Source organism: Eptesicus fuscus, chromosome 2, assembly GCF_027574615.1.
Source record: "Eptesicus fuscus isolate TK198812 chromosome 2, DD_ASM_mEF_20220401, whole genome shotgun sequence".
In the NCBI taxonomy this organism is placed as follows: domain Eukaryota; kingdom Metazoa; phylum Chordata; class Mammalia; order Chiroptera; family Vespertilionidae; genus Eptesicus; species Eptesicus fuscus.
This window is the reverse complement of record NC_072474.1, coordinates 17,088,089-17,110,237: the sequence shown is the minus strand read 5'-3', so window position 1 is coordinate 17,110,237 and position 22,149 is coordinate 17,088,089. Positions and strand designations below refer to the sequence as shown.

General features: G+C 43.8%; 1 protein-coding gene across 1 annotated transcript in view; it reads left to right on the top strand.

The window, feature by feature from the left end:
• Positions 1–22,149, top strand: part of GPR158 (G protein-coupled receptor 158) — a 429,025-nt gene that overhangs the window by 263,829 nt on the left and 143,047 nt on the right. The window contains exon 4 of the mRNA XM_008148869.3: positions 8,887–9,110. Coding sequence (XP_008147091.2) covers positions 8,887–9,110 — 224 coding nt within the window. The remainder of the gene's footprint in view (positions 1–8,886; positions 9,111–22,149) is intronic.

The following is a 22,149-nucleotide window of genomic DNA, read 5'->3' as shown; positions in this document are numbered from 1 at the left end:
GGCTAAATAATATTTATATATATATATATTACTAAAGGCCCAGTGCACAACATTCATGCACTTGGGGGGGGGTGCCTCAGCCCAGCCTGAGCCCTTTTGCAGTCCAGGAGGCCTCAGGGGATGTCTGAATGACGGCTTAGACCCGGTCCCCAGAGGAAGCAGGCCTAAGCTGCAGTTGGACATCCTAAGTGCTGCTGTGGAGGTGGGAGAGGCTCCTGCCACCGCCGGTGCGCTTGCCAGCTGTCAGCCTGGCTTGTGGCTGAATGCTGCTCCCCCTGTGGAAGTGCAATGACTACCAGGGGGCAGCTCCTGTGTTGAGTGTCTGTCCTCTGGTGATCAGTGCACATCATACAACCGGTTGTTCCACCATTTTGTTGATTTGCATATTACCCTTTAGTTATATAGGACTAGAGGCCTGGTGCACGAAATTTGTGCATTGGGGGGTGTCCTTCAGCTCAGCCTGCACCCTCTCCAATCTGGGACCCCTCGGGGGATGTCCGACTGCCAGTTTAGTCCTGATCCCATTGGGACTGGGCCTATACCGGCAGTCAGACATCCCTCTCACAACCTGGAACTGCTGGCTCCCAACTGCTCACCTGACTTCCTGCCTGATTGCCCCTAACCACTTCTGCCTGCCAGCCTGATCACCCTCTAACCATTCCCCTGCCAGCCTGATTGATGCTTAACTGCTCCCCTGCTTGCCTAATCGCCCCCAACTGCCCTACCCTGCCAGCCTGGACACCCCTACTGCCCTCCCCTGCAGGTCTTGTCCCCCCAACTGCCCTCCCATGCAGGCCTAGTCACCCACAACTGCCCTTCCCTGCCATCCAGGTCACCCCTAACTGCCCTCCCCTGCCAGCCTGGTCGCCTCTAACTGCCCTCCCCTGCAGGCCTGGTTCCCCCAACTGCCCTCCCCTGCAGGCCTAGTTGCCCCCAACTTCCCTCCCCTGCTGGCCTGGTCCCCCTCAACTTCCCTCTCCTGCAGGCCTGGTCACCCCCAACTGCCCTCTCCTGCAGGCCTGGTCACCCACAACTGCCCTCCCCTGCTGGCCTGGTGGCCCCTAACAGCCCTCCCCTGCAGGCCTATTCCCCCCCACAACTGCCCTCCCTCCTCTGCAGGCCCGATCACCCCCAACTGCCTTCCCCTGAGGGCCTGGTCACCCCTAATTGCCCTCCCCTACAGTCCTGGTCACCCCCAACTGCCCTCCCCTGCCAGCCCGGTCACCCCTAACTGCCCTCCCCTGCCCACTTGTTTGCCCCAAACTGCCCTTCCCCTGCAGGCCTGGTCACTCCTAACTACCCTCCCCTGCTGGCCTTATCACCCATAACTGCCCTCCCCTACAAGCCATCTTGTGATGGCCATCTTGTGACCATATGGGGGTGGCCATCTTGTGCAAGGGCATGACAGACAATTTGCATATTACCTCTTTATTATATAGGAATATATGGTGCATATTATATATTAGAGGCCTGGTGCACAAAATTTGTGCACGGGTAGGGTTGCTAGGCCTGGCCAATGATCAGGACCGATCAGGGCCTTCCTTCCCTGGCTGCTGGCTGCTGGCTGAGGCCTTCCTTCATTCTGTGCTTCCCCCTAGTGGTCAGCGCATGTCATAGCGAGCAGTTGAACTGGTTGGTCAAACTCCTATAGGGACAATTTACATATTAGCCTTTTATATAGGATTAGCATTTTTTATCCATTTATTTGGGCTTTTTGTAATGTTCTTGCAGTTTTTCTATATATTTCAAATTATATCAACATTAAAAGCTACAGAAGCCTAATTTTATCTATGAATAAGATCAGAATATTATATATATTCAAAGTCTGAAATTTTTCAATAATGTAGCATTGGTGAGTTGATTAGAACTTTGAGATTTGGAGCAAAAATTTACTTTTATATATATTACTATCTACTAGAGGCCCAGTGCACAAAATTCATGAATGTGGGGGTCCCTCAGCCCAGCCTGCATCCTCTCCAATCTGGTACCCCTTGGGGGATGTCCAACTGAACCGGTAGTCAGACATCCCTCTCACAATCTGGGACCACTGGTTCCTAACTGCTCACCTGCCTGCCGGCCTGATCCCCCTAACTGCTCTCCCCTGCTGGCCTGATTACTCCTAACCACCTCTGCCTAGGCCTTGCCACCATGGCTTTGTCTAGAAGGATGTCCAGAAGGTCATTCCAAAGACATCTGGTCTAATTAGCATATTATCCTTTTATTAGTATAGATAGGGTCCTGGATTTAAAATATTTTTTTTATTATAGAAAAGTTACATGCTTATTAAAGAAACTTTAGAATGTATAGAAAAATAGAATTTAAAGAGCCATTTGAAAATTTGTTGGTCACTTAAGTTTTTTTATACAAATATCCGAATATATGATATTTCTAAAACCTTCATATTATATTCATTTTAAATACCATACATAGTTTTCTTAAACATAATTTTAATAGTTACATAGAATTCCATTGAATAAATATACTATGGTTTACTTATCCATTCTAAAGCTCATATTTTTTACTAATTTATATAAATATAAAACCACAAGGTGGGACAAAAGTAGGTTTACAATTATGAGTACATGAAACTCAGAGTTTATTCTTGTATTATTATTTATTAATTATTGTATTATTTTCCATTCAAATAACCATAAACCTACTTTTGCCTCAGCTGTATATTTATGTAAAAAAAAATGTTCAGAGATTCTTTTGGTTTTCTAATGTTACTGTAGTAAAGTTACAGTAAGCAAATAGGTTAACATATTGTCCACAAATTGTCACAATTTATCTTGACAGGCGCACACTTACAGGTGAATGTTTTAGATTTCTCAGCTGTCCTGCGTAACCTTCTCCCAATTTCCTTCTCTATGTTTATGCTCTAGGCAGCATACTCAGTCACCCATATAATGAACTGAAAGCTGCTATAACCACAGCTAATAACTCTTCATATTTGCCTTTATTTTCAGGAAGGTTTTGTTTTACCTGAAAGTTCCAAATATCACCTTTATTTTCAAACTGTAGCAAAGCAGATTGGGATTCTATGGATGGTGGATTATTTCAATTTGCTCTGCGCTGACATTTCCAAATCATTATATCATCCACAATTATTTCTAAACAAATTTTCACCTATATATTTGTATTACAGATCAGATAATGTATTCCTTTGGGAGACTATGTTCATCATTAACAATTATTTGATGATAACCAAATATGGACAGAATACTATGTTCAGTGTTGAGTGTATAAATAGGTATATAAACCATGGCCCCTGACCACTATGGTCTTAAAAATTTAAACCATCATAAATTTAAAGTACCCTTCAGTAGATTAATAAAAAAACTCATTATTACTAATTAGTAGTAGAATTATTGAATATGTTACCTTGTCCTAGTTAGAGACATAATTTATCAGCATAAATTGATAAAATATAGGGTGTCCCAAAAAAATACACACACTGTGAATAATTATAAAGGCTGTGTCTATTAAAATACATTTCATTTTCAAAATTGAGCAATCAGCTGTTAAAGTGTGTATACGTTTTTGGGGGACACCCTGTATTTTTGGAACTAGAAGATTATTTCGTCATGCTTTGAGTTCTACAGGAAATAATGAATGTAGAAAGCTCTGTCTTTAATTTTAGATTTTTTGAGCTTTAGAAATCAGGTCTCTAGCTTTTTGTTTTCTCTCCATTTTATCACTTTGTGTCCCTTACAGAACCTCGTAATTTCTCATAGTCAAAAAACATTAAGGAAATACTAAAGAGGAAGTTTCTCATTATAGCACATTACTATTTGACATTTGTGAGTTGATCTGGCAATACTTTTAAGCATGAAGAATAAAATGTGATCATAATTTATTTTCTAACAAATTGCCTTTTATTCATGAAAATTAAAATGTTTATGTAACCAACATAATTTAGTATTACCCATATCAGGAAACATAGAATAGTTTAGAATTATGTCAATTCCCCACGTTATATCTAGCTATTACTACTTCAGTAGACATAATACCTATTAACTATTCTTTTTGTTCTACCTGAGAAAGACAATGGAGTGCATGAGGTTTTTCCATTGTATGTTCTGCAGTCATGATTTTATTTTATGGCCCAGTATATTGGCTCTTTTGTAATTTTAATCTAGGTTGTAAAATAAGGATATAAACCAATTGTTTTATTCTTAGGGAGCATACAGTTTACTTGCATATATATCTATCTACTAGTATCCCATTTGCATGAAGATTAGTGCAATAGACCTTCATTCACCTGGCTGCCTGCACCAGTTTTCTGCCTGCACCGGGGACCCAGGCCTTGGCTGTGGCCACCGCCTTCTGCCTTCTTTCAGGGTCGGGGCTTGGCCCCGGGCGGCGGCGGCCTTGGGCTCGGCCGCACCCAGCGTCCCTGCTAGGGATCGCAGGAGCCGACCCCCAGTGGTTTCCTGCGATCGGTGCAGGCTCCCCGCTGGTGCCCAAGGCCGGGAAAGCCTTGGGCGGCTTTCCCGGCCTTGGGCTTGGCCGCACCCAGCGTCCCTGCCACCGATCGCAGGAGCCGACCCCCAGTGGTTTCCTGCAATAGGTGCAGGCTCCCCGCTGGTGCCCAAGGCTGGGAAAGCCTCGGGCGGCTTTCCCAGCCTTGGGCTCCGCCACACTCCAACATCCCTGCAAGGGTTTCCTGGTGGGCGTGGTTGGTGGGTGTGGCTTGGTTGGTGGGCGTGGCTTGGCGTAGCGAAGGTGCGGTCAATTTGCATATTTGTCTATTATAAGGTAAGATCTGTAACACTCTAGCAGCAATCAGAGTAGAACACAGGCAAATAGAGATAATCACAAGGACTTGGAGCATCAATAATAGTGAACAGTGATAGAGTGGATCAATCATGAGAGGTTCTCTAAGTTGGTATAGATCTCTGGATAACATGTTGGTGGAAGAGAATGATGGGCAGGGTAGGTGCAGTTAAGTTCAGCTTTGCACAGTAGGAATGGACTATTCAACAGGACTGACTTAAATTCTTGTGTTCCTGAATTCTACCTCCCAGTCTCTGCTCCAGTAGGTAGAATCTAGACAAGTAACTCAGTCTCTACAGTATGTTAGAATTGGGGGATATTGCAAGCAATATAAAAGAACCTTGCTTTACATGAATAACAAATATATCGAGGTAGAGGGGGCCATAATTAGGATATATGGATGAGCAACAAAAGTAAAATAGTGATCATGAAATGAGTCATGGATAGATTAGGTTTTCTCCTAAGAAAAAGGGAACTCAAATTTTGCTTGGTTAAAAATGAGTGAAAATTTTACAAAGGATGTGTCAAATGTATCTAAAATGTGACTGAAATTGCTTGCCATGGTCATGTTACAAAAAACAACAAACAACAACAAAAACAGATAACACTGTGCCATTAACATATTGCAGCACTTTTCAGATTTGAATGACTCAGGGTGCTAAATAGTCTCTGCTCGTAATGTTATCGGAGGAGTACACGAGTGGAGTGCCCCTGCTGTTCATGGGAATGAGGTTCTTGGGGTGTCACTGAAATAAGCATTTTCAGAATTCCCCACTGGAGAATGAGAGGTGGTAGAAGACTTTATTTGCATTGAGCTACATTTTTTGGGGAGTAACGTCCCATGCCCCTTAACCCAGTCTGAAAGAGGTGCAGCTAGAGTTTTAGTAGAGCAGAAGTAGGGCCAGTGTTCAGAGCTTCTGTTCCATGTTGCAGCTAGGTCTGGCAGAGTTATTGCCCTTTAGTCCATTGTGTGAAGCCCACATGGCCATGGGCCACATGGGCACATGCAGGGGAAGGTGCCCTCTGCAACAGAAGTCAAAGGCAAACTGCAAACAAGCAAGCCAAAAGAGGGAACTCCCTTTGTCTAGCACCGTGGTTGGCAAACCGTGGCTTGCGAGCCACATGCAGCTCTTTGGCCCCTTGAGTGTGGCTCTTCCACAAAATACCACATGCGGGCGCACACATACGGTGTGATTGAAACTTCATGGCCCATGCGCAGAAGTCGCTTTTTGGCTCTCAAAAGAAATTTCAATTGTTGTACTGTTGACATTTGGCTCTGTTGACTAATGAGTTTGCCGACCACTGATCTAGCAGGTTAAATATTCAGGTTTCCGGCCCTTACAGAGGCCATGCCTATTCTGGCCACTGACTCACTTCCAGGTGTGACTGGTGAGTAGGCACCTTCCCATGCACCCAGACCTTACTGGGCTTGTGTCCAAATTGCATTTTTTCAGTCCCTTCCGCCATGGATCAGCGGGGAACAGATTTAGAGAGTGTTAAATTACAGCTCTTAAGCAAATCTATAAAAATGGCATGCCTATATTATCTAGTCTTCCCTTTACTCTTTTTCTGTTAAATAATAACCAGATTACTGCAACAGAATCATTCCCTTCCCCCCGCCCCTGAGAAAAAAAGAAACCTCTTTATAGTAGTGTAAAGGAGAAATGGGCGAAGGTCTCTGATTTGTGTAATTGCCTCTTGCTGTCAAGAGGCGGAGATCTGTCTATCCCAAGGCTTAGAGGTTCTCCCTGTCTGACAGAGGACGGGAGAAGCAAAATGGGAAAGGAGTTTTTATGCAGGGAAGAAGGATTCTGCAAAGTTCAGGTTCGCCTGGTGTCCCTGGGAGGTGGCAATGTCTAGGAGGATGACGCATTAGACAAGCTGGCATTCTTGTTGTATTCTGTTCATGACAAACTTGACAAGAAGGTTAAAAGGCAAAACTTAAAAGTGAGGAGGCTTATAGCAACTAAAGGTTCAGTGAGAGGCAAAAACCCATGTGACAAAGGGGAGGATTAACTTACAGTGTCCCCAGTTAGGTTGGAGCCAGGTGTGCTGCACGTGTCTGAAGTCCCTTTGACCCCATTTCTGTTAATCATGAGCTTTCCTAGCTTTTTTCATTTACTGGGACACTTATTGAAAGAATATTCTACTTTATCACATATTTTTATTTCTTAAGCACTGACAACCTAATTTCATTCTACCACTCTGGAAACTATTGTCTAAAAGATAAATGAAGGATAAAAAAAAATCATTAAACTTCATAGCCTTTACTCATTTATTATCTTTGATCACATTCCAGCATGTTCCAGTAAATCCATATTTTCTTTTATGATATTATAAAAACTTCTGCCTATCTAACTTCTTCCTCTATGCATCCCCTTAATTGACCTCACCCATGCCCATGGCTCTCTGTAGCTTCCTTCTCCGACAGTGGTCCTCTCCTACAATCCATTTTTGTATTGTTTCTCACTTCTTAATGTATATTTCTCTTGGAAAATACAAGTTGGACCTCAACTTTAATTGGTCAAAAATGGAGCTTATCCTTCCACTCCTTCTCTTCCTACTTCAGCTATTTCTTCTAACTTTTCTGCTTTTGAACAAGTAGTGCCTTTCCTGAAGACAGCAATAGATTCCTAGTTCCTCTTTGCACCTCCCATGTTTGGAGAAGAGGAAGCTGGGCAGCCTGATTTACAGGGTAGGGCAAAAGTAGGTATGCAGTTGTGAGTACACAAAATAAAGTTTATTGTTTTATTATCATGTATTCATTATTATTATATTATTTCCATACAAGCAGCTGTAAACTACTTTTACCCCACCCTGTATATACATGATCACATTAAAGACCCACAGCAATTCACATTTCATACATTAGTACTAGTAAGCTAAGACCCAAAGTGGTCAAGAGAGTTACCTAATGCCATGGAGTTCTTTAGCGATGGGAACCATATCTGCTGGACACTTAAATTCATACACTTTTCACAAAATGATGGCTCTTTCCAAACAATATATTCTGAATCATTAAAGGAGTATTCAATTATGTTTTTGCTATTATATCTATTAAGGAAGGAAAGCAGACAAACACATTTTCTAAGAATTTTGAACCTTTCACAAGAGTTGAAAGTAATAAAGACTTTGTGTTAAAGTTTGTGTTATTAAAATGCTATTAATCAGAATAACCTCTTTCCCAAATTCATTAATCAATCAAGGTTGTGTTATATCAAACTATGTGGTTGTGTGATATACTAAACTGGTTATGTCTTCACTGATGTCTTTCATGTTGAGTTCAGCATTGGAAATGGTTTTCTTTTTTTACTTTCTTTTTTTAGTATTGGGTGTTCATTGGATCATTTTCAATGGTATACTCAACAAGTAAAGGGAATCTTTACCTGTGGGCTTCAGAGCTAAGTTTGATAACTGAAACAGAAGGATCTAACATTAAAGCGAGGATCAACAGCAGCAGTTAGTTAACCGTGCAGAAATACCCTATGGGCATGCAAAATGGGAAATTACCCAGTAGCCTGTAGTATGGATTATACCCTGGGCAAAGGATATACTATCATTATGCAACTGCACACTGAATAACTGTCCATTAAGTACCATTTTATCCAATTTAGACCTAATGAACCTGGTAGATGAGGGTCCTTCTAAATTAAGGAGCATTCAAAGCCTCACTTTGGATTTTGTGCCATCTAGATGTGTTATGTGTATTAATTTGGTGCAGGAAAGACACAACTTTCTTATCCTGCCTTATGGTTAGTTCTTGAACAAATATTTATGGAATATGACTTGTGCCATAGGGAGTATCTGTTGGTGATTGGTAGATAATGATATAAAAAATTTAGAAAACTATTTTCTGCATGGAGTTTTATTTCCGTGTTTGCTAATTTTCCTTAGTTACTTTGAATGACAATTTTTTTAAAATCAAAGGGATAAAAAACTTTTGTTTGAGTCTAAAGTCAAAGTAACTCTCTTCTCTAGCAAAAAGGTTGATAAAAGGTCTTTAATAAAAAGGGAAATGAATGAAGAGGTAAAGATGTGTTTTGACCCTGTACTAAGTCTCACCTACCTCAGAAATGAAATGACAATGTAGTTTTATTTGGAAACTTTCAGGAAGGGGTCCGGATCACCATTTTGCGGAAGGAGCAAAAGATGTGTCAGAAGAAGCCCATGTCTGCCTACCCTGCAGGGAGGGCTGCCCCTACTGTGCCGATGACAGCCCCTGCTTTGTCCAGGAGGATAAATACCTGCGACTTGCTATCATCTCCTTCCAAGCCCTGTGTATGCTGCTGGACTTCGTTAGCATGCTGGTGGTCTACCACTTTCGCAAAGCAAAGGTAAACCCAGGTACCCTGGTTATGATCTTCCCTTCTATTATCAAGTGACCTCTTTTTTTTTTTCAGCAAATGAAGTTTTCCCAAATCCCAGTGGCTTCTCGTTAAGTAGAAATCTTTATACAATAGGATAGGATTAAAGTATGACATCTATATTTTTAGCTTCTCAGGAGAAATAAGGATTAAAGATATGAGATTTTAATGTTTTTTTCCACAGAATGTTTCCTGCTATTTAGCCTGGAGCTTGATTTCATCATTGTCTTAAAGGACTCTCTTTTACATTGTCTCTTTGGCTTCCTGAAGAATTTACTCTGCAATACCCAATATATTGTTAATTTTTCCATATCTAAAAGGCTTTGTGATGTTTATTATATTTCATTTTTATTTCCTTCAACCATATTTGAGGATGATAAATAGACTCAGCTATTTTTTGAGCACATTATACTTTAGAGAATGAATTTATTCATGACCTTATATTTGGTCTTGCATTAATATCCCAGAGTAATAGTGATATTGCAAAGAACTTAAATGGATTTTGAAAGAGTCTGTCCCTCGATTCTGTTCTGAGAAATCCAAAAATAGTATAAGCATTTGTATGCTTCTTAGGCAGGGGTGGATGGATGCTCAAGTGTTTAGGGCACAGCTTTCTGGAGAGCTGCCTACAGTTGGCCACTCATCCTATATAATAAAAGGCTAATATGCAAATTGTCCCTTCGACTGGAAGTTCAACCACTCACTATGATGTGCGCTGACCACCAGGGGGCAGCACGGAACATGGCGGGTGTCTGCAACACACTGCTGGCAGTGGGCGGCAGTGGAGACACTGCTGGCCCCTATAGGACCTAACAAGATGGTGGAGAAGGTGAGCGGGCAGTGTCAGGCCAGGGCAGGTGAGAGCAGAGGCCCGATTGCCCCACCTATTGCCCTGCAGATGGTGACCAGTGGCTGGCAGGCCCTGATCACCTGATCGGGACCAGGTCCCGGGCTGGGAGGAGGAACTGGGGGTGGGTGGCAGTGACCAACCTTCCGTGGCACCCAGGTGGGGGGCTGCGACCTCTCGCCGGCTACTTGGGGGCTGGGGTGATGGGGACGGAGGTGTGGTGAGAATGCGGGGTGTCTGCAGAGCTCGCTCTCACTCCCTCTGCTACCCTCCCCCAGGACACCAGGGCTTGTGTGCTGGGGAAGCTCCTGTGGTCAGGTGCTGGGTGCCCGTAAAGAGCCTGCCCCGCACCTGCACGACCTCTTCTGGGTTAGCCGGGCTGCAGCTGCCAGGACCACAGGGACTGGTCAGGCTCCCCATGGATTCGTGCAGGAGCCGGTCTGTGAGGACTGCCGGGAGATAGCGTGCTGCCCGCCCACCCAGCTTCCTTGCAGCACTGCTGGGTGGCCCAGAGGCCCATGCTGTGCCCTGTCCTGCAGCATCCGGCTGTGCTCACCATATCTTTGTGTGGGGACTCAGGCACCCTGACTCAGGCAGAGGGGGACAACGGGGACCCAGGTGCTGCCCAGGGCCCAGAGGTCAGCTGAGACCTGCCCTTCCACGCCAGACACTCACGCTTTGATTGCTGGACAGGCCTAGGGACCATACCCATGCATGAATTTTGTGCACCGGGCCTCTAGTTTAATTATATGTAGCCAGTGTTGTGTCAGAGTCTGTGGTTCTTTTGCTTTCAAAAACTTATTTGTGCCATTGGAAAGAAAAACAAAATCTAAAGTTTCCACCTTTTCAGAATTCAAATGACTCCTTGTGTTAGCAAAGTTGTACAGATTGGTTCAGAGATCAATGAAAGTTTAAATTGTTCTAATTAGAAATATTTTTAAAAAGAGAGAGAAAATAACTTTTTGTGAATGTCATCCATTACAAAGCTTCAATTTAACAAAGAAGAAACACTAGCAATATCTGTTGAGATTCAGGGAAGATGTATCCATTATGTTAATGTTATAGCCTTAAATAGTTATTTTAAACTAGAGGCCTGGTGCACGAAATTTATTAATGGGTAGGGTCGCTTGGCCTGGCCAGCAATCAGGGCTGATCAGGGCCTTCCTTCCCATGTCTGCAGGCTGCCAGCCAGGGCCTTCCTTCGTTCCACACCACCCCCTGGTGGTATGCACACGTCATAGCAAGCGGTTGAACTCCCGGTGGGTCAAACACCCAAGGGGACAATTTGTATATTAGCCTTTTATTATATAGGATAATTTTTAACATGAGCATACAACACAAGTTAATATTAGGCTTTAAGTCAGCAAAAAAAAAAAAATACAGGAAATTTGCTCTTAATTTAAGCAATGCTTATCTTTCTCTTGCAACAAAATATGTACTAAATTGTACACATAATAAAGCATCAGGCAAGTGGAGTTGGGAAATATCTAACCACTGTTACCTAGTAAAATTAATTGGTTTTTTAAAAAGCCTGTCACTGGCAGAGCAGGCAGAATGAAAGGTTTATTTAATAAACTGCTCTGAAATCTCTGTGTGTAATGTAATTCATTTACACAGTGTATAGACTTAGTTCTTTTTGCATTTGAATTGATTTTTCTCATTAATGAGTGCTGTGCTGAATGCAGTTTCTGTGTGGGTATCACAAAAGTGGTCCCAATACACAGTTCTTTACTGTTTAGTGTTAATGCAGGGATACATGTAGAATATCTAGATTAGAGCTGGCCAGTATGCAGCACACATGCCACCACCACAAGACCATTTTAGACATACATGGTCTCTTTCTCATCTCATCCAGAATCAGTCTCCAAACCCCTCTCATCCAGCAGAACCCTAAAAAGGTTCTATGCCTAAAATCTGTTTGCCATCCTGGATCTAGAAAAATGGGATGACTGCAAACTCTTCACATAAACTTTCTTAAATATAGTTGCTCATTACTAAGTTATTAAAAGGTTTTCACTGCCCTGTCCAGTGTGGCTCAGTTGGTTTGAGTGTCATCCCATACAACAAAAGGTTGTGGGTTTGATTCCAGGTCAAGGCACATACCCATTTGTGGGTTGATCCACTGTCTGGGCACATATGGGAGGCAACTAACCTATGTTTCCCTCTCATATTGATGTTTTTCTCTCTCTCTCTCTTGCTCCCTCCATCTCTCTCAAATCAATAAAATAATATCTTTGGGTGAGAATTAAATTTAAAAAAAAAGATATTCACTGACTGACACCGATATAATCCCTGTCAAGATTGTATGTCAGCTTTTCCATATTGCTATTGAATGTGAAGCTGTGTACTATAGTATAACATAACATAATCCTACCTAATAATAGAGTAATATGCAAAATGACCGTACCTTCGTTATGCCCACGATTGGCCAGGAGGTGCGGGGAGGCGGGACTCGGGGTGGCTGATTGGCGACACTGGGGTGTGGCCTTGGGCAAAAGCGGAGAGCCTGCGACGGATGGCAGGCAACTGGCGGTCCGCTCCTGCGACAACCAGAGGCTGACCAACTGGAAGTTAGTGCTGGACCTGCCCCCAAGCAAACGGTTAGGGGCAATCAGGCAGGCAGAGGCGTTAGGGGTGATCAGGTAGGCAGACCAGTGGTTAGGGGTGATCAGGTAGGCAGGCAAGTGGTTAGGGGAGAACAGGTAGGCAGATCAGCGGTAGGGGTGATCAGGTAGGCAGACCAGTGGTTAGGGGTGATCAGGCAAGTAGGCCAGCGGTTAGGGGCAATCAGGTAGGCAGACAGCCTCTTGCATGGCTATCCCCACCCCCCAGCAAAGAAAGAGGGAGGCCCAGGCCAGCCAATCCATTGCACCCCAGCCTGTCGCCTGCATAGGGAGGCCACCTGTGGCACGGGAGGGGGACAATGCTGCACAGATGGCAAGCAGTGGCAGCGGCGGGGGTGGGGCCAGCTTTCTGCAGACCAGGGAAGGAAAGACCCGATAGGTCCTGATCTCAGGCCAGGCCTAGGGACCCTACCCGAGGGGTCCCGGATTGTGAGAGGGTGGTTGGGCTGAGGGATGCCCCCGAGTGCATGAATCTTCATGCACTGGGCCTCTAGTATAATATAACATAACATCCTATATAATAAAAGCCTAATATGCTAAGTGTCCGGTCATCTGGTCATCCGTTCAACCAATCAAAGTGTAACATGGTAATGATATGCTAAAGCTGCTCAACCACTCGCTATGACGTGCACTGACCACCAGGGGGCAAATGCTCCAGCTGGTAGGTTAACTTGCTGCTGGGGTTCGGCTGATTGGGACTGAGCGAGACAGGCCAGACCTGCCCTGGAGCCCTCCCGTGGTCCCTCCCCAGCTGGCCAACCTTCCGCATCCCTCTCTAGCTTCGATTGTGCACTTATGGGGTCCCTTGGCCTGGCCTGCACCCTCTTGCAATCCAGGACCCCTTGGATTTAGGGCTCATTAGGGCTCATTAGGAATTGGTCATTTGGAAACTTAGGCCTCTTTTTTTTTTTAATATATTTTATTGATTTTTTACAGAGAGGAAGAGAGAGGGATAGAGAGTTAGAAACATCGATGAGAGAGAAACATCGATCAGCTGCCTCCTGCAAACCCCCTACTGGGGATGTGCCCGCAACCAAGGTACATGCCCTTGACCGGAATCGAACCCGGGACCCTTGAGTCCGCAGGCCGACGCTCTATCCACTGAGCCAAACCGGCCTCGGCTAGGCCTCTTTTTTTAATATTAGACTTTTTTCTATTAATTGACAAAAATAATCATATTGACAAAACAAAAATAAACAAAGTGATGACAATGTCAAACCTAGCCACTGATCCTGTACATCTAGACAGCATGCAAATATGCTATAATGGTAATAGGCAATTCTCTGTTGTGAAAATGAAATATTAGGTGATCATGTTAAGAGTCATAAGATGATACAGAAATGTCTTTTAGTTCTGATTCCTTGAGGGAAGTCTAGTTATTAATGCCTATATTTAAATGAGGTTTACCTATACCTAAAATATCAAGTTTATAGTTGTTCAGTAGCAACAATCATTGATCAAAAATTATATTAACAGTGTATCATTTTAAACAACACAAACTAGATTCCATTATATTTTGGGGTGAGGCTTGTGGTATGATTCCACAAAGGGCAAGTTAAATTTCACTACACAAACATTAGGGAACTAATTACATATATTTGTTCTTGTGCCCTTGGTTAAAGATTATATCTGTCAATAAACTGTGAATGATTTTGAACCCAGTGAGTTCTTCTAAAACAACAGCAATTTTAAAATAGTATTTTAAAGATCCTGAACATTAAATATTTTGAAATTATTTTCACCAAATATTATGACAAGTAACATTTTTCTGTTAGCTATTCTGGAGACAGAGTGTGGTTTCTTATGGCTTAATAATGTCAGGTGTTAGTACAATTTATTTTCAAGTGAAAATTTAAGAGAAAAATCTACACAATAGAATACTACGCAGCAGTAAAAAAGAACGAGTTCTTACCATTTGCAACAGCATGGATGGAACTGGAGAGCATTATGCTAAGTGAAATAAGCCAGTCAGAGAAAGATAAATATCACATGACCTCACTCATTTATGGAATATAATGAACAACATAAACTGATGAACAAAAATAGATCCAGAGACAGGGAAACATCGATCAGACCGTCAAACCTCAGGGGGAAGGTAAGGGAGGGTGGGGGTACGGGGGAGAGATCAACCAAAGGATTTGTATGCATGCATATACGTCTAACCAATGGACTCTGACAACAGGGGGGTGAGGGCATGAGTGGGGGGATAAGAGGGGAAGGATAATGGGGGAATAAGGACATGTATGTAACACCTTAATCAATAAAGAAATTTAAAAATAAATAAAAAAGAGAAAATATTCACTGGAAGGAGCAGTAGGTACTTTTACATCATGTGCAACCATTACCACTATTCATTTTCAGAAGTTTTTCTTATCATCTTAAACCTAACTCTGTACTTTTAAAATAGCTCCTCATTCCCCCTAGCCTCTGGTAACCTATCTTCTACCCTTTGTCTTTACAAATTTGTCTTTTCAGGGCACCTCATATCAGTGGAATTAAACACTATTTATCCTTCTGTGTTTGGCTTATTTCACTTAGTATAATGTTTTAACAGTTTGTCCACGTTTTAGCATGTATTAGAACTTGATTTCTTTTAGTTGCTGAATAATATTCCAATGTATGCATTTAGCACATTTTGTTTATCAATCCTCTATTGATGAATATTTGGGTTATTTCCACTTTCTGCTATTGTAAATAACGCTACCATGAACATCTGAATACAAGTATCTACTTGAGTCTCTGGTTTCAGTTCTTTGACTATAACCTAAATGTGGAATTGCTGAATCATATGGTCTTTCAATTGATATTTGATATTTCCACTAACAATTCATGTTCCTTCATATCCTATTATTATATTCAAAATATTTTTATTCAATATCTAGTGTTAGTGACCTGGGTGATGAGAGACTAAATATTCTGCTGCTAACTATTCTTTCTCTTTAAAATGATGGATTTGATGAGGTAACTTCATAAGAAATTTCAAGCACTAAAATTCTATGATTTCTTGAATCTGGGGGATTCATATTTCTAATTTGATATATTCATTGTATAAAAAGATTAGCTAGCATGGATAAGACTGTCATTCCACTAATGGGTTGTGGACATGGTATCATTGGATCCAGAGAAATCTTTTAGTGGGTCCAAGAGTTTGGAAAACAACAGCAATAATAAAACCAATATATGTACTCTAAAATCAAGCCTGATTAATGTAGTAAGCACTTCAGAGGAGTATTTAATTTACAAATAAGAATCATATCATACTAGCTAATGTGAGATTAAATGTTATGTCTTACTTGTATTACTGAAGGGATATCTGGACCATTCCAAGAGTTACCAAAGGGGAAAGTATCACAACTTTTAATTCCACAAATTTTTCCTTATAGGGGGTAAGAAGATGAGAACTACATAAAAGTTATACTAACTATAGTGAAATGTTTGGTTTTGATCATGATGCCTGATTTTATTTGTATAATTTTTTATTTATATAAATTACATTTAAACATATGTATGAAAAATATCCTGAAGCCTGGAATGCTAAGCTTGAAAGTTATAGGAGTATAATCAGACTTTCTGAATTAACTTTCAAGTGATCTTCTCTAAGACAGAATAAATCTGAAGAGGGCCAGCCCCAGCATTACAATCAGGTGCAGGGCAGAGTGAGATTAAGAAAGTGTGAACTAGGCCTTCCTATTCCAAGCATCAATACCTTATCCCTAAAGTGTTAGGGCTTCACATATTTGGGTCTTAAAAGCTTCCCAGCATTTAGGGGTTTTCTATTTAAAATACAGATACTGGGGGAGAAACCAAGATGGCGGCATAGGTTAAACACTTAACCTGCAGCCTGGCATAACAATTTCAAAAATACAACTAAAAGTCAAAAAGGACATCATCCAGAACCACAGGAAAGCTGGCTGACTGAAACGTCCACAACTAGAAGGAAAGAGAAAACCACAAGGGAAATCAGAGGAGCCGTAAAAGCCTGAGGTATGGAGACATGGACGGAGACACAGGCGCGCGCATGTGCGGGGTGGACGGAGCCGGAGAGGACAGGGTGGCTGAGTGCCTGGCCGGCATTCTCTAGCGGGAAGGAGATAAAAGCTCCAGATTGCGCTGAACCCCAGCTCCGACAGCACTGAACCCCAGATCTGGGCAAGACCCTGGGAAGCCAGGCTCATACTGGGGGAATCTGGGCTGTAAGGCAGAAACGCAGAGGAGTGGCGAAAGGCAGAGCTCTGGAGGCACGCACGTGAATGCGCGCAGAGAATGGACTGTTGCCTGTGCAGCTGAATTGCCCTAGTGGGAAGGAAACAAAAGCTCTGGACTGCACTGAACCCCAGTTCCGGGTGAGACCCTGGGGACCCAGGCTCATACTGAGGGAATCTGGGCTGTGAGGCGGAAACTCAGGGGAGCGGTGAAAGGCAGACCTCCGGAGGCGCGCACGTGAATGCGCACAGAGGATGGACTGTTGACTGTGCCACTGAATTGCCCTAGTGGGAAGGAGACAAAAACTCCGGACTGCGCTGAGCCCCAGTTCCGACTACACTGAAACCCAGTCCGGGCGAGAATCTGAGAATCCAGATTCATTGGGGGAGAGACTAGACTGTTTGGCAGCAGGTGAAACTCCAGGGCGCCTTTCTCTCAGAGGTGTTTGCAGGGAGTACAGAGGGACACTGAGACCCAGGAACCTCATAGGGCGAGGCTGACAGGAAGCCAAGGCTATAGGCTCCACCCTGAAACTCCGCCCCATCCAAGCTGAGCACAGAGGCTTTTACAATTTTGCAAGTCTAGTTGAATAAGGCTGTCTCCCGGCGTAGACACAGCTGATCCTCACAGCCAATTGGACTGGAGGTCAAATCCTCCCAGTGTATCAACAGCAATCAAGGCTTAACAACACCAAGACTTTTCACTCAGCCCACAAAGGGGGGTGCCAAGAGCGACCACCTAGGGAGATTGGGGAAGATGAGCTACAGGCCCCTATAGGTCACTGACCACACAAAGCCACTCCATCAACATAGGGAGGCAGCCAAAATGTGGAGACACCGAAGCAGGTCACGAATAGAAGAGATGCAGGAAGGTAAACTAATGGATGACACAGTGTTCAGAACCACATTTATAAGGTTACTTAAGAATCTTCTGGAGGACCAAGATGGCGGCATAGGGCAGACGCCTGATTGTTGCCTACCACAACAATTTTGAAACTACAACAGAAAACAGAGCAGACACCATCCAGAACCAATAGAGGGATGGCTGAGCGGATGCTCTACAACTAGAATAAAAGAGAGGGGGACGCGGGATGATGCTGATGCCGGTGAGCCAAAGATCACACTTTAAGAACTACGGCTCTGGCGACACAATGGCGGCCTGGAACGTGCTCGGCGCGGTTCCCCCAGCGGTCTCCGGCTGAGGGGACGGCTCTGCTCGCTGCCGAGCATGGACAGATGAGCCCCTGGGGGACATGGGGTGGGAGACTCCGCGCTTGCTGACCTCCGAGTCATTCAAGAATCTCTGCGCCCCGGAAGCGGCCAGGTGCGCACACCCGGCGACCGGCCACCGCTGCAGACCCGAGCGCTGTCGCAACGACCTCGGACCAGCCCGCTGCCATGCACTGGGCTCACCGGAGCTTCGCCGAGCCCGCCGCCCAGCAAGTTCCGCGGCAGCCGCCTGGAACTTTGAGAAAATAGCCGGAGGAATTGCTGAGAAGGAATTGACCGATGGGAGTTGGGATCCGGAAGATGAGGCCCCGCTGGGTCCCGGATCCAGGTGCGCTCGCCTGGCGACTAGTCACCGCTGCAGACCCGAGTGCTGCTGCAGCAACCTCGGACCAGCCCGCCGCCGCGCACCGGGCCCACCGGAAGCTTCGCCGAGCCCGCTACCCAGCAAGTTCCGCGGCAGCTGCCCCGGAGATTTGAGAAAATGGCCGAAGGAATTGCTGAGAGGGAATTGACCGATAGGAATTGGCATTAAGAAGACGAAGCCCCGCTGGGTCCCGGGTCCGGGCAAGGCTGGGACCCGGGTCAAGGTGAGACTGACTCCCGTGTCCGGGTGAGGCTGCGCGCCCCTGGGTCCGGGCGAGGCCACACGCCCCTGGGTCCGGGTGAGGCTGGGTCCCGGGCCCAGGTGAGGCCGCACACCCCTAGGTCCAGGTGAAGATGGATCCCGGGTCCGGGTGAGGCCGTGCACCCCTGGGTCCGGGAGAGGCTGGGTCCCGTGTCCAGGTGAGGCTGCGCCCCTGGGTCCGGGAGAGGTCACGCGGCCCTGGGTCCTGATGAGGCTGGAGCCTGGGTCCAGGTGAGGCTGGGTCCCGGGCCCGGGTGAGGCCGCACGCCCCTGGGTTCGGGTGAGGCCACACGCCCCTGGGTCCGGGTGAGGCTGGAGCCTGGGTCCAGGTGAGGCTGGATCCTGGGTCCGGGTGAGGCCGCGCACACCTGGGTCTGGGTGAGGCCACGCGCCCCTGAGTCCAGGTGAGGCCGCGCCCCTGGGTCCAGGCGAGACCAAACCAGAGGGAGTCGGACCTGCATTACCACCATTTGTCCACCATCCAGAACTGAAAAGTCAGTGCTGACATGTACACATAAGAAACTGGTGGACATTGAAATTGGGTCTAAAAAAAACTGTTGGTCCAAAAAGAAACTCACTACAGACTGATTCATTTGCCTGTCAGCATAACTATTATTGCTCGTCTCACATTCGGTTCTTATATTTCTAGTAACACATGATCTCACTCATCTAGGGGAAATGATGAACAACATAGACTGATGAACAAGAACAGACCCAGAAACAAGGAGGCATCGATCGGACTGTCGGGCCTCAGAGGGAGGGTGGGAAGGGTGGGGGTAGGGGGGAGAGATCATCCAAAGGACTTGTGTGCATGCATATGAGCCTAACCAATGGTTAAGGACAACAGTGGGGTGGGGGCATGCGTGGGGAGGGGGGTGGGATGGGAATGGGGGGATGAGGACAAATATGTGACACCTTAATCAATAAAGAAATTTAAAAAAAAATAAAAAAATAAAAATAAAATACAGATACTGTTTAAATAGGGTTGGCTAAGTTGTCATTCTAATGATAAGTAGAGCTTGAGCTAAAATGTGATTGCCACCCCTGTCAGTTTATGGAACAATATGTTATAAAGATTCTGAGGCAGTGAGTGGATTTATTCTGAAAGGTAATTGTTATTGGCTAACTTTAGCAGCCATATGTTAGCAGGGAAACTAGGGATACGCCTACCACATATTTACCACTCCTTTTCTAGGAGTTTCAGGCTCAGGGAAAATAGTGAGGAAATAAAAACTACTGATGCAGGATGTGAGAGGGCTTTGGTGGTAAGCATGAAATTGTTTTGTCTAGGGATAGCCCACTTCTTGAAGAATTACTTCATGTCCAGTTTTTCTACAGATGATGAACTGCTATAGGTAGCCAAGATAAAATAGATTTACTAGAGCTATCCCATTTCATAATTTATTAGTCAGTTCTCAAGTATTTAGAACTTAACAGTCTGAAATAAATTTTGACAGGAGCTTTTACCTAAATATATGATGGTAAGTGTATTTCAAATGAAATGTAATGCTTTCAATTCTTATTAATTTCTGTTTTTCTTCTGACAAATATGTGTGGTATGTGTTAATAAAAGTGCCAGAAAAAATTCGATATTAAAACTTATGGCCTCTATGTTAGCACACAATGCACAGTCCCCAATGTATTTTGTCAATAAGAAAGTATTTTATATGTTTTTATTGATTTCTTAGAGAGAGGGGAAATAAGAGAGATACAAACATTCATGAGAGAGAAACATCGATTGTCTGACTCCTGCACGCCTGCTACTGGGATCGAGCCTGCAAACCTGGGCATATGCCTTGATGTGGAATCGAACCATGACCTCCTAGTTCATAGGTCAATGCTTAACCACTGAGCAACACTGGCTGGGCGATAAGAAAATACTTTATGAACTCTGAGTAAAGCTTAATCAATCCCCAGCTAAAATTTAGAGTTTCAAAACTTTTCTTTCTCTTGTTACTGTGGGAATTATTTTGCTTATTTGTAGGTTACTTTTTCTTAAAGCTACTTTTATTAGTGATCATGAATGTCTATTCTTTCTGGTCACAAGGTTTTCCAGATTATTAAGGGGGAGCTTTAGAACAAAATATATTTCATTTAAACAATTGAAACAAAATTAAAAGGCAAATTGTAAAAAGTGTTTTGATATGATATGATAGTAAAGGATTAATATTCTTAATCTAAAAGCAAACAGACCCTTTTAGGAATCAGTAATAAATAGAAAATTACCCAATAGAAAAATAGGCAAAGAATATTCATCAGAAATTTATTTTTAAAAAGCCCCATAAAAAGGTGTTCTCTATATCCCTGAATAATTACATAATGCAAATTAAAACAATGAGATATACTTTTATAATAATAACTCTCTGTATTGTTGAAGATGTTAGGAACTTATGTGCTCCCATCCATTGCTGATGGTTGTGTGAATTGGTAGAAAATTTTGGATGAAATTTTTGTGTAATAAATTTAAAAATGCACAGTAGTTTTACTTCTAAAAGTCTGTACTAAAGAAATCATTAATGTGCACAAGGTTATACAAATATATTGATACTAGAGGCCCAGTGCACGGATTCGTGCACATTGAAAGGAAATTAATTAGAAGGTGGCCGGAGGGGTGGACTAGCAAGATGGGCCAGACACATCCTGGAGCCAACTTCCCATGGTCCCTCCCCGGCTGGCCGCAACTGGGGCAGCACCGGGGCTCGAAAGGTGTCTGTGGAGTGAGTGGGGTGCCTTGGGAAGGTGGGGTCCCTCAGCCTGACCTGTGGGGATCAGTCTGAAACCGGCAGTCCGACATCCCCCAAGGGGTCCCAGAGTGCAAGAGGGCACTCTGCAAAGTTGCTGTTGCTCTGCAGCTCCTGTGTTGAGCGTCTGCCCCCTGGTGGTCAGTGTGCGTCATACCTACCAGCTGGTCTGCCAGTCAGCTGGTCGCTTAGCCTTTTTATATATATATATATATATATATATATATATATATATATATGTGTGTGTGTGTGTGTGTGTGTGTGTGTGTGTGTGTGTGTGTGTATGTTTATCATAGCACTAGTTATAGTGCACACAAACTGGGAACAATTAAATGTTCAAAATTGGGTTAAGTCATTCATGCATTTAAATATGTAGCCCAAAATTGATCTTGTAGAAAACTAAATAATTGGATAATTGACTTTAATATAGTTAATGATAACCTTCACTACTACCATTTCACTACTACATTTATTAAAATTTTATTTTAGATTTCTCATTTTTTATTCTTCCCTTTCTCCTTTTCTTCTCATGCCATCCCTCTCAGCTTACCTTCACCCATTCCTTCTTTTCATTCATCATCCATTTGTGAGCATCTACTACTTGCTTGGAACTATTACCCAAACTGGGAATACAATGATGAATAGGACAAACGAGATCTGTGCCCTTAAGGGTTAATATTCCATCGAGGGGCTTGGCTGGTAGAGACAGGCAATAAAACAACATCAAGAGGAATGTATGA